Below are 17,233 nucleotides of genomic sequence, written 5' to 3'. Positions count from 1 at the left end.
CATAATTAAAACAGTTATAAAAACAAAAAAACTTTAAAGATTAGAAAATAAAAACAAGCTTAATAAGAAAGCTAGGATAGAAGCTAGAATAAAGTATAACACACAAGAGTGTATTATACTCTAGGAACGCCAAGTTCTGGTCACATGACCGGAGTACAGCCAATAGGAACGCTCTCTCTCTAATGACCTGTGATTAGTCAAAGTCTCCTGTCACGGGCTAGATGTTCTAAAGCCTGACGTCAGCAGTAGCTGGCTGCTTGGGGCGCCCCTCTCATATCAGATTTGAGGACGCTGATTGGCTGAATTTAATGTAATTCGTTCAGAGCTTGAATCAGCTATTGGCTAAGCTGCTATATAGATCCGCCTGCTCGGGGCGATTTCTCCATCGCCCAAGAGCTGAACTTCAGACATACAAACAGACAGAGGAGAGTCAGGGGACGTGCAGGGAAATCATATATTTGCGCAGACCGTAAGTCCCTGCAGAGGATAGTAAGGGCAGCTGAAAGGATCACGGGTGTCACTCTGCCCGCCATAGCTGACGTCTACAAAGCACGCTGTGTCCGAAAGACTACTGACATCACAGCCGATCCCTCTCACCCCTCCCACCACCTCTTTGCACTATTACCATCTGGGAGGAGGTTTCAGTGCATCCAGGCCAGGGGTCTCATCTAGAACTGTTGCGTACGCACAAAACGCAGCCTGAAATGTGCGTACGCCACTTCCCACGCAACAGTTGTGATCTACAAAAACAAACTTGACGGAGAATGTGCGCACCGGTACAGAAACTTTGACCCATGCGCAAGCACATTGTGGAGGCACCGAGGTAGGGGGAAGCTGGAGACGCAGACGGTGAGGTGGTGAATTGAAGCCAGACTGTAGACATTAAATGTGAGAGTAATCATTATACGTATAATGATGCCTCTCACTCATTAAATTTCACAATATCACACATTACCTTTAGATCCACTTCATCATAAACATTTAAAACAGCAGTGTTATTAAAATACCAGCCACACAATAACAACAATGATACACACACAATGAACATGTCCTTCATCACAGTATACATAGACAAAGTGAAAACAGCTATCTGATGCAACTATGTCTCCAGTGCGCCACCGCGGTGCGCCACTCTGCTTCCTCCACCCGGCACATCTTCACCACCTGCACAAAGTGAGTAAATAAAGCCAGTGACAGCTCTCACACAATTGTTACACTCCACATCTTCATCATCATCATCAGTCCTAATCATAATGCAGGACAAGTTCGCCATAAAAACTTAAACAAATAAATTGTGTTCACCTATCAAACTTCCCATTTCTAATGATATCCAGGTGGGGGATATTACTGATTGTCTTGATCATTTGGAAAGTTGTGAATGGATCAGTCTGATTGCTGTAAACATATAAACACAGCGGTGACACTCGTTACATGCTGCATGGTGGTGCTGGTGGATATACCGGCACTGAGGACTACGTGGCCTGAATGACAGAATCAGGAGGGAACGAGTGTTCAGAGACCTCCTCACCTACAAGCTCCTCCATCTCTGTGTCAGAAAAAATGCTTTTCTTGGTCTTCCTCTCGGTAGTCGCCGTGAGTCACAGTAAAGCTCTACTGATCAACAGGCTCAGTACTATGTAGTAACATTCATGAGGTGCTTTGCATTGACTGAATGTGGGCGTGAAGGGGGGCGGAATATAAGGCAGCTCCACATTTGCACATTTCCAGGTGGAGTGTGATTTATAAAGGGAACATTGCCTACAGGTGTGCGTATACACAGTTTTAGAAGTCAGATTTGTTTTTGGCACACGCCATTTTCGGCTTTTGTGCGCATATACATTTTTAGTATGGATCCTACGCTCTGTTTTAAAAATGAGACCCCTGGTCTGCCTGACTGTGCAACAGTTTCTTTCCCCAAACAATCAGGGCTCTGAACAATAGCAAGATATTGCCCCGACCAAACAATTTAATACAACCATGAACTGAACTGCATCAGCCAACCTGCCCATCTCTCTCTCTCTCTCTCTCTGGCCACTTTAATACAGCCTTACCAAATGACATTGCACTGCTTACTGTGGAACTTTATTTTTTTACTTAGAGTATATCTATTTATTTATAATAAACTAGATGAGTCACCTTTTTAATACTGGACAGTCTTTTTTTATCGCATACTTTTAATACTGAAGACAATACTTGTCATTTATTGTCTGATTGTCTACTGTCGTGATTGTTATTGTTGGTTGTTGTATGTATGCGACAGATGGACTAGGAAACAATATTTAGTTTTTATGTATGAAAGTACACAGAAATGTAAAATAAAGAACGTTGAACCTTGAAACCTAGTTTGACCGTTTGATCGGCTCTGATTGGTTGTTTTCCTTCGGTCTGTGAAATCTTGCAGATGCTGTTAGGAGCACCGGAGGACACCGGAGGACACCAGAAGACACAGAGGGACATGATTTTTTTCAGATTACCTGTCTCATGCACTACTGTCAGGATACAATGACTGTTTTATAAAAATAACTTTTTTGAATCATATTTGCTTCATTTCTACCCACTGCTGCTGTAATGCATAGGATTTAATCTGTGATCCACACTCCGCAGCAGAAGGGGGCGGTAATGCAGCTCAGACACTGGTTGCCTACCGCCGTTAAAACCCACGAAGAAGAAGTTGTTCCTTCCCTTCGGTCATGTGACGTCATGAGCAGACCGTGTGATCCGCTGCTGTATCCATCCATGGTGTAAGAGGGATCCAGACCATCAACTCCACCAGCAGGCTACTGTTCTTATCATTATCCCCGTTGTAAGGAAGAAGACGAGGCTTTTGTTTGAGGTGTCGCTGCTGGCCGCTGACCCCCCCCTCGCAGAGAGCAGGATGACGGCGGCGGTGTTCTTCGGATGCACCTTCATCGCGTTCGGCCCAGCCATCTCTCTGTTCCTCTTCACCATCGCCCGGGAGCCGCTGAGGGTCATCTTCCTCATAGCAGGGTGAGACTTTAACCTATATTCACCACAGCGGGGTGATAATCAACTGATCCTCGTCACAGTAGGCTGATCCTGTCGTGTTTAATGAGATAGAACCCACCCAGTGTTTACCACAGCTAGCTGGCTAGCTAACAGAGCGCATCATTAGCTAGCTGCTGCTATTAGCTTCCACTTCCGGACATCTTTTGCTAGTTTCTTTTTTGACTAGTCACACTTTCAGTAAATACTAATCTGTCCAGGCTTGCTGTCACACATATCCAGTAAAAGTTTGATCTCAGCTTTTAAACCAAACACAACATTAATGAGCTAACCGTGATCTGCTCTGGATTCAGAACAGTACTGTTCTCTGCTCTGGATTCAGAACAGTATTGTGATCGGCTCTGGATTCAGAACAGTACTGTTCTCTGCTCTGGATTCAGAACAGTACCGTTATCTGCTCTGGATTCAGAACAGTACTGTTCTCTGCTCTGGATTCAGACCCCCATTCACTTTTTACTGTCATTTTTTGGGACAATGAAACGTGATATTGATATTGTGTCTGATAATGGAACCGTAAAGGAGGGCTTTAGTGAGTTGCACGGATTGTCGTCCATCACTTAAACCAGGCTGCATAAACGTAACTAACAGTGACTTCAGACGTTTCACAGCTGCTTTGACATTTTAAAGAGCGAAATAAACAAACATATTTTGCGTTACCTTTCAGAGTAAAAGTACACATGTTATAAGGAAATGTAGTGAAGTAAAAGTATACATTTTATTTAGGAAATATAGTGGAGTAAAAGTACACATTTTAGGTAGGAAATGTATCAGAGTAAAAGTACACATTTTATTTATTCGTTTCATGCAGAGCGCTGCTCATCTCCCTCCAGCCGCTACCGGCTGAGAGAGGAGGAGTCCAGAGCTGCCGCATGTCTGGAGAACCGGAGTTACGTTTAACATTTCTTTACTTATACAAATGCTTAAAAACACTTTCATATAACTCTGTTTGTCGTCCTTGAATACAAGGCGCAAATCCTTAATATCCATACAATCGATTTTTTGCGTTTCAAATTGATTTTATATCGATATACGTCCCCCGTGAAGGACAACTTGCCGAGTACCTATCGATGTAGTTGTATCGTAGGAACATAAATCGATACATCGATGTAGTAGATGAATCGTTACACCCCTAATGTCAATGACTATGAAATGAACGTTCCTGTCCTGCTGTCTCTTGTAAGCCATAGAGGACATTTCAGCTTGGTTTGGTACCTGATCCTCAGGCCAGTGTTGTGCCAAAAATGAACAACCTGTCGAAAAATGAATACCCTGTGGGAAGTGCCTGAGTTAGATCATTTATTTAGACTTTAAGGCTGCATGTCTGTGTCCTCATTCACAGCTAATTGTGACTACAACGACTTGAAGGAAGTCTTAATAAAACATAAACAGGTAAATATAGATGTTATAACATTTGGATATATACAGAAAATTATTGGACTGAAAGCAAACTAAAGAACACATTCAGCAATCCCCTCATAATTGAACTAATGTCACAGCTGCCTGTCCTGAGCCCTTTTCATATATCTAATTGTGTATCTATTTATTTTTCTTCTCAGAGCGTTTTTCTGGCTGGTGTCTCTGCTGCTGGCCTCTCTGGTGTGGTTCATCTCGGTTCAGATCAGTAATAAGGACAGCGCGACGCAGCAGAAAGGTCTCCTCATCTTTGGCGTGGTGCTGTCCGTCCTGCTGCAGGAAACCTTCCGCTTCGCTTACTACAAGCTGCTCAAGTGAGTCGTCCACAGCTGTCTGACTGTTTTACACACTGTCATCCTCAACACAGTCTCACTGACAGATTTATATACAGTAGGGATGGAACGGTTCACAAAATTCACCGTTCGGTTCATATCACGGTTTTCGGTTGTGATTTCAACATGCTTTTCATTTATTTGGCAAAAATAAGTTAACAAATGTTTGCCTTAACAAAAGTATGGCTTCCATAAGGAACATAAACACTTCTTCATTGTAAAATATTAATTGAAAGAATAGGTCTTCTACAGTCATTAGTGCAAAAAAATATGCATCTTTGTTATTTTAATATAATTATGATGAAATTATAGACTAAGGCCATCAACATATATTTAAGCATAAGCTCAACCAGAAATATAATAATAATAAAAAAAAAGAACAGTATAACATATGTCTCAATTCCCTGATTATCAGCTCTTAATTGAAAGATTAGTTTTTCCACTCACAAAGTGCAGTATTTGAGGGAATATGGTTGGATGTCTGTGCCACCGTGTTATTTAAAAATAATTAATAACTATAAAACACATAACAGGGATTGTGCTGCTGGAATTACTGTGTTGCTTAAGTGTATAACGCGGCTCAAGTAACGTTATGTTAATCATATGTTGAAATCCAGCGTCCTCCACGACTCCATAAGGCTGCATATCTTTCACTATATGTTTTTACCCTGTCTGAGTCTGAGTCTGAGTCTGAGTCTGAATCTGAATCTGAGTCTGAATCTGAGTCTGCATGTAGAGGCTGTTTAAATGCTGCGGGGAGAAGGAGTTGCTCTTTTCTACCCGGAGTGTTGCCGCTAGCATCACCACACGTGTTGCACAGTGCTCACACAGTCACTGTTTATTCCACCACTTTTTTCCCGTCATTTTCATGGTAACACTAAATCTGTAATGCTCCATACAGCAGAGCCAAACGATGCTGGTGGATCCTCTAACTGGACTTTATTGTGTCTACTCGCCATTTCCTAAACTGACTGACAGCCGCACTTCATCCGTGAAAGGGGCTGGGTCACGCTTCATCAACACATGCGCAATAAAATCTGGTCTGCACTCGCCGAAATTGAGCCAATAGCAACGCACGACCGCAGCTTCAGTTACACTGTGCATGTGTTAAGCCCCGTACCTCAAGACTCATGTCCGCCCGTGTCCCAGCCTCCTTCCAGAGGCCTTGATTTCTAGTGTGACAATAAACGGGAGCCTAACTCTACATGAAATAAAACACAATCGGCCTCATAACTTATTTCAAATGAACCGAACAATTCATACACGATCTGAACTGTGACTAGAGAACTGAACGATTCAGATTTTTTACCTGAACCGTTCCATCCCTAATATTCAGTGTGAATCATTTCATCTGGTCCTAAGTCTTTCACCATCATAATGATTGTCATCAGATTTCCATCACATCCTTCATTGTAGAGTTGAATGTTTTATTATGTTTAATTTGATTTTTAGTATCTTTTTTGTGACAGCAGTGGATTTTTTTTTTTACACTGCTTTTTTTTTAGAATAGCTAAGCTAAGTAAGAAGTTTAACATAACTGAAGGAAGGGAGGAAAATGTAGATATAATCCTGATGGCAGAAACTATTAGATCAACTAAGATGCTGCTGTGTCCAAAATCCATACTACATCATAATAATAATAATAATAATAATTAAAGCTGCAAGCAGCGATGATCAGGCCCTCGCCCACGCGCGCACGTCGGGGGAACGCGCACGTCGGGATACCCGCTGTCGTGCATTCTCATGAAAGTCGGACATCGTAAGCAACAGTTAGAGTTTATTTTCTGCTTGGAGCGTGTGGCGCTGGATATGACCTGTTGAGAACATGTGGGGCGTCCTGTAAAGGCACTTCTATGAGGGTTGGTTGCAGTATACAACCATTTCCTGTTTCCTGTAGGGGGCGCTATGACTTTCACTCATAATGGCACATATATGTCTTCAGGCCTGGACTATTATCCAGCTTGTGAAATTTGGGGCAGATCGGACTATCTAAAGTCAAGTAACAACAGCCTCCTGTGTCGTGGCGACTCATCAAAATTCGCCATGCCACCACGGTGCTGCCGTTCGATAGAAAGTTAAGATTTTCGAAAGGAAGCATCATCGAGGTCTTAAGGCTTTTCTGACCAAATTTGAGGCAGATATGATTCATTTCTGAGGCAGAGTACATCAACGTGTAAAACATGATATTTCCTGTTACCACTAGGTGGCGCTATGACTGCGAGCCAAAATTTGCATGTGGATGTTGTCACACAGGGACTTTTATCTTGCATGAGAAATTTGGAGCAGATTGGTTACTATACGCCAAAGTTACAACAACTTCCTGTTTTTTGGCGAAGAAGCTTTTTCGCCGCCACGCCACGGCAACATGGTTTGATAACTTTTTGATCTTTTGATAACATTTCATCCCAAAGGTCTTAAGATACTACTGACCAAGTTTCAGGTAGATGTGATTAATTTCTGAGGCAGAGTACATCAATGTGTAAAACATGATATTTCCTGTTACCACCAGGTGGCGCTATGACTGTGAGTCAAAATTTGCATATGGATGTTGTCAGACAGGGACCTTTATCAGGCATGAGAAATTTGGAGCATATAGGTTAATGTACGACAAAGTTACAACAACTTCCTGTTTCTTGGCGAAAGGCGCTTTTTCGCCGCCACGGCAACATAGTTCGATAACTTTTTGATCTTTGATTAACTTTTCATCCCAAAGGTCTTAAGATACTACTGACCAAATTTGAAGTTGATCGGGTTAAATCTCTAGTAGGAGTTCGTTAAAGTACAGCGCCTGGGTATGGTAAAAAAACGCCATAAAATCCAACATGGCCGACTTCCTGTTGGGTTTACGGTATACCTCCAAGAGGGTTTTATTTACGTCTCATTATGGTACATATACCTACCAAATTTCATAAATTTAGGTGAAACGTGTCGTCGGGGCTACTCAACAGGGGGCGCTAGCGAGCCAATTTGCCACACCCGAGCACGAAACCCATATCAGATATTTATTTCACGCACGTCTGACACGTGTGCAAAATTTCAAAACGCGTTTAGTATCCCAAGCACCTCGTTTTCACGCTCAAAGACAATAGAATAATAAGAATAATAATCATTAGAAGAACAATAGGTCCTCGGGACCCGACTTTGTCGGTGCTCGGGCCCTAATAATAATAATAATAATAATAATAATAAATTGGACTTGTATAGCGCCTTTCAAGAAACCCAAGGACGCTTTACAAAGAGAGCACTCAAAATCATACTTATAAATCAAACCAGGTAATTAAAAGAGTGATGTGTAGGGAGAGTTAAAGGTCATAGGCCTTGATGAACAGGTGGTGCTTGAGATGCTTTTTGAAAGTGTCTAGAGATGAAGCATTTCTGATTTCAGGAGGGATACTAATTGTACTCAGTATACAGTATTCTATATACTACTTTTTACTGTGTAGTTAGTGTACAACAAATCAACATACTTAAAGCAGTCAGAAGTCAATCAAACTGATTTGAAAATGCCACTGCCAAAATATCTTTCTAAAGATTTAAAACGAATTTGTTAAGCTCTTTCTGCAGCTGTTTTACCAGCTTTTATTTTGTGCCTTCATTGCATCAATAGTGTCCATGAACAGCACATCCAAAAATCAAGTGCATTGTTTTGTTTTGAACGTACCTAATTTTGTCACACACTGCTTAGAGTTAGTATGTAGTCTGGAATTGGGACAAAGCTTATGTTAATGAACAACAGTAGCCACTAGAGGCCACTAAAGTGTAATATTCTGTCATTTATCCTGAAGTGAAATGAATGGCCGGTGCTGTCTTTTATCATACAAAACTACCAGGGAGGGACACACACTGCATGTCCACGACACTACACGGCTGGCTACAGGGGCTACAGGGGCTGCTGGGGACTCAGTTGTCTGTTGTGCTCATACACTGCAGCTGGAGCACCGCTGCATGCGAGGCACTAATCCTGTCGGTTAACGGTTAATAATCGGTTAACGAGGGTCGGTTATCGGTTCAGAATTCTTTTCAAAATTAGCATCCCTAATGTGCTCTCAAGTTGTAAGTATGATGGTATTTTAGGTTTTGGGCTGCAACTCTATTAATCTGATTATTTTCTTGATTAATCAATCAATTGTTGGGTTTATGAAATGTCAATAATTTATGAAAATTCCAACACAATTCCCCAGAACCCAAGGGGATGTCATCAAATGTCTTGTTTTGTCCGACCAACAGTCCAAAACCCTAATATATTCAGTTTATTCTCATCATAGACAAAGAAAACCATCAAATGTTCATATTTGATCGGCTAGAACCAGTGACCTTTTGCTTTAAACAAACTTAGAAATAGTTGCAAATTTATTTTCCGTCTATCGACTAATGGATGGACTAACGACTAATGGATGGACCAACGACTAATGGATGGACCAACGACTAATGGATGGACCAACGACTAATGGATGAACTAACGACTAATCCGTTCATCTCTAAAAAATAGTCTGGAATGAAAGATGGAAACCAGTGGCCATTTGAAAAACTTAAAACCTGTGGCATTCTCTCTAAAAAGGTCAATGTTAGAAGAAAGTGTACAATATGTGATTCTGTAAAGACCACCTGATATTCATTGCCGAGCTGAGGTAATAATTGTGTATTGGAGTTATTTGTTGGAAAAAAGTCAAATCTGCATGAAAAATAACAGGAAATGAAAAAGATTTAGTTTTAATTGAACCCTGTAGATCAAGTGGAGTTTTCATTATCATCATCATCATCACACCCTGACTAGTAGTTTACCAGCGTGTTTGTCCCTCTGGTGTCCCAGTTTGTTCCAGTTTCCCACCGTTCGTCTTTTTCCTGTAAAGCTTCATTGTTGAAGCGCGTATCATCTTCCTCTGACTGACATACACATTCCTAATTGATGTTGTTGTTTCCAGCACACAGTGAAACTAGGAGCTGAAATGCTGATCTGTCAGGTTTTTCTTGCAGGAAAGCGAATGAAGGCCTCCTCACTCTCAGTCAAGAGGAAACCATGCCGATCTCCATACGGCAGCTGGCCTACGGTACATTTAGTCTTCACTTCACATCACTATCTGTCTTTTTACTCTCTGACTGTGTTTGCATGGCGATTTGGACAAAGTGTTATTCCAGCTGAAGAGGGTTTAAAAAACTGATAATTTGCCAAGTATTCATTGTTTAAAGGGGCACTCCACCGATTTTACACATCAAATTCAGTTTATTTGTCATGGAAGTACTAGTAGTATTAGTGCTAGTATTATGTCTTCTGTGGTTCTGAAATTTTGAGTGGAAAGCCTGCGTTACAAACGTGAGACTGGCCTGGGAATATCTAACAAAAGATGCATCATACTACAGACTAAAAGTCAGGTATCTCGGTCTCTGCTGCTTTGTTTTTCTAAAATCAGCATCTCTCAAGTCCCCCAACGTCACAGAAGCACAAAACAACTCGCTGGGATACTTAAAGACATTAATCCAGTCCCTTAAAGGGACTATTTGTAACTTTCAGAAATGCTTGTTAACGGCCACAGGTGTCGCTGTTAAGTCAACTAAAGTCAGCGTCCTGTTGCTCGCGCTTGTGCTCGCTCTACATAGACATGAACGAGCATCGCTCAACACAGTGAGGCGACACACGTCAGCTAAAAGCACAATATCACTCTATATTTCAGCTGCTTGGCAGTAATGTTGGCTGACCAGACGAAGGTCTCTCCATGAATCAATGCTGATCCTAGTGTTGGCTTTTCCTGCTTCAGCAAAAGCGAGTCGGTGCCGGGGCTGAAGCAGGAAGAGAAACGTTATCGCCTCCCGACTGCGCCCGCAGGGAGACACCGGCACCCGGTCGGAGAAGATAACGTTTCTCTCTGCGGAGCCCCGTCACTTCACAAGACACGGGAAACCTCTGTTGGTCTGGAGGAGCTGCAGCAGTTATTTCTGCACAAACGTCCACTGTACATTCACTAGATATTCTCAGAGCTAAACCAGCTCTTCTGCAGTGTGGAGTGAGCAGCATGCACGTCTAGAGGTGGAGCGAGACAGCGAGAACGCGCGGTGTGTGAGTGAAGGCAGGCAGAGGAGCAGTGACTCCGGCCATTTATTTATTTCTGCCTTTATTTATTTCTGTATTTCCTCAACCATATGTCAATAAGGGGGGGCGAGACAGGTACAGTTTTACAGATTTGTGAACTCTCAAATTCATCAACCAGTGGCTGTTGAGTGACACCATCAAGACAAGCCCCTTCATTAACATATGGGTGAAGAAATAGAGAAATAAATAAAAGCAGAAAAAAATAAATAGAGAAATGCATAAATAGGGAAATAACTAAAAACAGAAATTAATGTAAACAGAGAAAAATAAAGTAAGAATAAAAAAATAAGTAAGTAGTCAAATAAATGTTATGTTTCATTTTTCTATTTCTGTGCATTTTTATTTATTCTTTTAAATTAACCTGCACTTTTATTTGATACATTTCTTTCTTTATTTCATTTATTTATTTGAGTCATCAATTAATTAATTTATTATAATGGCAGCTTTAGACCTCCATAAGATCTTGATCACAACTCTGATCTGAGTGAGACACGGTTTCCGTTTCTTAATTACCTTAAACATATATTTTATAACTTCTGTACTGCAGTTTCTCGTTGCTAATCGGCCAACATATACCCCATGATCAATTAAACCGGCTGCTAATATTGTCCATGCAGTGGAGTGGAATAAAACACTGTCCTCATTGTCTTGCCTCAGTATCCGGCCTCGGCTTCGGCTTCATGAGTGGAGCGTTTTCGGTGGTGAACATCCTGGCAGACTCTGTGGGGCCGGGGACCGTCGGGATCCACGGAGACTCTCAGCACTACTTCCTGTCCTCAGGTACCAATGCCCACATTCCCATTTGTTAGATGAAACAGCTGTCCGCTACAGTGTGTACTTTGTTTTTTTGACATCATGAGCAAAAGCATGTATTTAGTTTGTAAAGTTGTTCCCACCCCTTTCCTCTGGGTTGTCAAAAGGAGAGTTAACGAAAAGTGGGGGCAGCAATAATGTGAATTTGATGAGGAATAAGTTAGTTAGAGTTTCCAGAATCCAGCATGTAACACTGTTCCTTTCTCAGCCTTCATGACTATGGCCATCATCCTGCTTCACATGTTCTGGGGGGTTGTCTTCTTTGACGCCTGCGAGAAGCAGCGCTGGTGGGCGGTGGCCGCTGTCGTCAGCAGCCACCTCATCGTTTCCTGTCTGGTGAGTGTTGCTGGGGGGTCGAAGGCGATGGTGAAACTTTGGGACTTTCTTTCTATTTGTGCTGAAAAAAAGATTTGAAGCTTCTGGGCATCAAACAAACACAGTGACGTCTGGTGGCTTGTAAAACTTACAGCATCCCTTCATGACTGGGGCCGAAGCACTACAACTGATTTGAATTGTCTTATTTTCATATGTGTGCAATAAAAGTCACAGAAGCCCGTGTGTTATATAATATTAAATCCATAATACTTGTGCTGAATTAAATGTAGATGGTATTGTGCAATATGTTACAAAACAAATAATTAATAAAAAACACAGTGAAAGGATTTTGGATGGAGTGCAGAGCAGATTTTTTTAAAAGTTAGAGCGTCGCCTTATCTCTTGCTCCAATTTTGCTCCGGTACCGCTCACATCATGAATTTGAAGCACGCCCGAGTGAGCCCAACCCGGAATCTGTGTATTTTGCGCGGGGCGGCTGCGTATGATTGTTTCAGACTTGTGTGACCCAAACATTTCCAATAACTCCAGAATGTTGTAAAGTCCAAAAGTCAACAGTTATTGAAAAAAGTGTTTTAATCTAACAAAATATTCTGCTTGAGTCCATATTTGTTGGCGTTTAGCCTTTCAAAAACATGCGTGTGCTTTCCAACTCGCCGCCACACACCTGTGTTAAAGGGACGGTGTAGCAGCAATCAAACGAAACTGATGAGTTATATTCATTAAAAAAAAGTTTATTTAATAAAAAAAAAGACTGGCTCAGTTAATCAGACGAATCATTTATTATCCGTAACCACTTATCCTGTTCAGGGTCGCGTGGTACACCCTGGACAGGTCTCCAGACTATCACAGGGCTGACACATAGAAGCAGACAACCATTCACACCTACGAGACAATGAACCGAACCTGCATGTCTTTGAACTGTGGGAGGCAGCTGGAGAAGCAGAGAAAACCCACACTGACATTGGGAGAACATGCTAACTCCACAGAGAAGGGCCTCAAGCTGGATTTGAACCTGCGACCCTCTTGCTGTGAGGTGACAGTACTAACCACTGCACCACCGTTCAGCCCTAATCTGGCGAATCATCAAGGATTTTTTTAGGGTGATGTCATAAAATATGAAGATGGACATTAGAAGCATTTAGAAAAATCTGAGTTGAGCGCAGAGGGATATTGAACGTAGCGGCTTTGAGCGGGGTAGCAGAGGGAACGAACAGCTCCGTGAGCGAGGAGTGGAAATTCTCATCGCTCCCCCGCTCACATGCCCTGGTGCCGATCACATAGTTTAGTTGCAAAACTGTCAAACTGATTGAAACACCAGTGACGTTTGAAGCTTCAGACCTCATCAATCAGGTGATATTCTACATTTCGCACAAGCTCTGACACAATGTACTAAAACAGTGCGCTTCACAGGAGTGAAACAAGCTTTGGAGCTTCGGCATCATCCGACCAGCTCTAGTCTTGTGGCTTAAACCTGCTGTAGGCAGAATATTTTTGGCATCATTGGGCAAAAATCCCATAATAACCTGTCAACATATTGTAAATCAAGTGTTCTGTGAGAAAACTAGACTTCTGCACCTCCTCATGGCTCTGTTTTCAGGCTTTAGAAAATCAAGACTTTGGCCAATCACAGGCCATTTCAGAGAGCGCGTTCCTATTGACTGTTCCTATTGGCTGTACTCCGGCTGGTGGGCGGTGCTTGGTCTTTCCCAAACTTGATCTGAACATGGCTGCCATGTCACAAACTTTCTCATTTTACAGCTGAACAGTATACTACAAGATGATTCTGAGAACATCTGGGGTGAGAAATAGACATTAACGTAACAGAATATTGATTCATATTTGATCAGCGCTGCCTAGTTTGACTGTTTGGTCGGAGTTCACGAGTGATTGACAGCTGCTCAGAGACGGCAGACTCCATGGAAATACAGAAAATGGCACTACTAAAAATGAAAAACCTGCAAAAGGCCACATTGATGAGGTGGTGTAGCTGCAGGATACCACTAAATGTAGTCAAATGTATTTCCATGTTGATATCTGTTTCTCGTCTTCTCACGCAGACCTTCCAGAACCCTGACTACGTGGCCAGCCTGGTTCCCACCTACGTCATCTTGTTCCTGATGGGCGTCTGGGCATTTTACTCCGCCGGCGGCTCCCTCAGGAACCTCAAACTCTGCCTCACCTGCAAAGACAAGGACTTCCTGCTCGCCAACCACCGGCCCAGATAACGCAGCACGCCAGGCAGTGTGCAGGACTCTATCCAAAGATCACCGAGTTCACACACACGCACACACACACACACACACACACACACACACACACACACACACACACACTGAACACAGCAAAGAAGCAGTGTTAACCCTCTGTTCTGCTGTTTAAGAGGTATTTCATCATCTTAAATCTAAAAACAGGAAAGTAAAAGCAGGAAAGGAACAGAAAGATCATTTTGGTTTGTGTCCAGCTCAGAAGCTCAGTTTGGTTGTGTGATGAGGTTCTAGTCAAAAATACAAAATCTCTTCGTCTGGCTGATGGTGTCGCCTGTTTGTCGCCTGATGATCTAAAAGAAACAACAAACCTACAGAAAGGTATTCTAAGTTGGCGACACTCTTTACATTCTGTACATATTCCAGCTTTTCTGACGGCGATCTTCTTTTCAAATGTATCAAATCTTTCAAAGGGTGGATTTATCATTTATGAACAAAACTCTGTAAATATTAATGCATTTTTAATTCCTTGATGTGTAGAAAGTGAGAAGTTTTAAGCTTTTTTCAAGATGTGATGTCTTCAGTCTGCGTAAGAAGAACTGGCCTTTGATTTGAAATGAACACAGCAGCTGAGCGGGGAGAAGATGGACTGGTGTTTATTTGTTTTATCCCATCATGAGGTCACGACTTCAATACTTCTGTAGGACATAAGGATGAAGTCATCGTGACTTCCTTTAGTTGCTTTTTGATTCCACGCTTGATAGGGATGCACCGATTGTAACAATTTGGTCAATAGCCGATGCCAATATTTTTGTTGTTGTTTATTCCCCCTTTGTGCCACGAAACAAACAAACAAATCCTTATCATAAAAACACTGAACTGTTTTAAAGTCATTCAGCCATCATTGAAATGTATAACCGTCTTTCATCTGAAAAAGATTCTTCTTTTGAAAATAACAGCTTCAAAAGCTTTTCAGCTGCTATACAGCACTATACCATTACTTACATAGCCCAACAAACATACCGATCTGCGGCCCATAAATTGGTGCATCCCTAAATCTTCGGTTATACTTTCCACAAAGACGGCTGCACGGACATGAGCTGATGTGGAATTGTGACGAGGAAACGTTTAAGTCTTTTATACTACGTGCAGGTTTCACCTTGCGGCAAACATTCTCAAAGCTCCTCAAAGTTCTTTTGTCCGCCCATCTGCGTCTGTGTGGTTGGAACAATTTGGATGTGCGCAGACGGGGGAAAACCCGCCGCACGGAACCCCTGCAAAGGGACGTGTCTGATGGTGACGTCACTTTGGCCGTGCGACCCTTGCAGTTGCGGCAAGCATAAATCGAGCTTAAAGTTAGATTAAGTATTTCTGTCTTAATCAAAGCTAACGATTCCTAATTTGAAGGCCAAATGCAGAAACATTTCAAATTTTAATTTGCAAGGTTGTCATCGTTACTATGTTTCCTCCCATTCTCCCTCCTGTCTCAAATCTGTTTAACTGATCACAAGTTTTGTCCCACTGCTGTTTCCGTTCTAAGCTAAACTGGAGAGGAATTAGACAATCTTAATTAATACCTGCATTGACTGTCAGTTACCTGATTTAGCTCATTATCTGAAGGTAACTGGAGTCAAATAAAAACTCATCTTCCATATAGATTAGCAGAAGGTTCCTGTACTTTAATTCTCACTCTTCTGTGTAACATTAAACAAACCCATGATGATATAATCAGAAATAGGACCAGGAACAGGAGGAAGCGTCAGCTCAGTGATCTTTGAATGTTTAATTTCTTTGTTGCCTTTTTTTTTATGTTTGTGAGCGAGCGCAAGAGTTAACGGTGTCCGATACGGTATCAATTCCAAACAATGAATGTTAACCTTTTGCACCTGATTTTCTTTTGTTGTTGGTCTACTTGTACAGTTTGTATAGATTACAGTCTGCCGTGTTTCTACTAGTTAAATAGTTGAAGATGCGTTCAGCATGTTGCTTTCCTGCGTCGTGCTGCCACTTTACTCCAGAGAGAATTTGGCTTGTTCACACAGGTAGAGAAGACTCAGTTCATTAGGTACACCTGTAGCTAAAACTAGTACAACATTCCTGCAATAAATCCTCCTTCATCAATGTTCTCATTTACTGTTTTTGTTGGAATTGTTTTTAAGAGGTGTTTATTCAACTGTGTGGTCATTTTGGAGGATTTGGTTTGTGGCGCTCACATTACTATTTAGTCTACCCTCATTGATCTAAACAAGGTGGACAAATTAATAGAAACACATGCCACTATAACGCAGTACAATTCACAGGCACCACAGACATTCATGTTCTCCTCAGGATGAATCGTGATTAAAAAAATGCTGATCTCTTAAAGGAGCAGTGTGTAGCATTTAGGGGGATCTATTAGGGTCGGGTCTAGAAGGTAAATCACAAGTTGCAAAAACTCTTGCGAGACTCGCTGCCCAACTCGCTATCCTAATCTTAACCATCCAAGGTCAATGCCTGACCCATAGAAACAGAATATAGGAGTAGAACGGACATTCCCATTCCAATCAACGTAGCAGGATGGTCAGGACGGTGGCCATTTTTATGTGTACGTTACCATAGTGACCGTTGTAGCAGGCTGACTAACGCATAAACTAAACCGACTTGCTGAGGTGAGGTTTTGCCGTAGCGACGACTAAGCGTGCAGTGTAGTCGTAACGTTATGAGGCACATAAAATGTAAATGAGTCAAATTGAACATCTGAATGCTTCATCCACACACTCTTGTCCCAGCGGAGGAAAGCACATTGCTATCACCAGATCAGTGATGACTTTGTTTGGCTCGTTTTCTATAATCAGTGTGGCATTGACTCGTGATGGAATTAGCAAGATTAGCGGACAGCTGGCTGGCTAGCTCTTGGGCCGGTTCCACCAGACATTGGAGCTGCTCTGATTACGGAAAATGAGCCGAACAGTGTACTGGTGGCCAGCGGCAGCGCCGGGTCTAAACGCTCCCTCCGCCTGGGGACAAGCTAGCCAGCTAGCTGGCCC

At 42.1% G+C, this 17,233-nt stretch overlaps 1 protein-coding gene across 1 annotated transcript; it reads left to right on the top strand.

The window, feature by feature from the left end:
- Positions 1 to 2,619: 2,619 nt before the first annotated feature.
- aph1b (APH1B gamma secretase subunit) lies at positions 2,620 to 16,332 on the top strand. Its single transcript, XM_037749829.1, has 6 exons — positions 2,620 to 2,988; positions 4,581 to 4,751; positions 9,744 to 9,817; positions 11,512 to 11,634; positions 11,876 to 12,003; positions 14,061 to 16,332. Exons 1-6 carry the CDS (start codon positions 2,876 to 2,878, stop codon positions 14,226 to 14,228), a joined length of 777 nt encoding a protein of 258 aa, XP_037605757.1. The 5' UTR covers positions 2,620 to 2,875; the 3' UTR covers positions 14,229 to 16,332.
- Positions 16,333 to 17,233: the final 901 nt, after the last annotated feature.

The sequence above is a fragment of the Sebastes umbrosus genome, chromosome 2, assembly GCF_015220745.1.
Source record: "Sebastes umbrosus isolate fSebUmb1 chromosome 2, fSebUmb1.pri, whole genome shotgun sequence".
Taxonomy (NCBI): domain Eukaryota; kingdom Metazoa; phylum Chordata; class Actinopteri; order Perciformes; family Sebastidae; genus Sebastes; species Sebastes umbrosus.
Note: the sequence above shows the minus strand (reverse complement) of the source record. Positions and strands in the feature narration are given on the sequence as shown.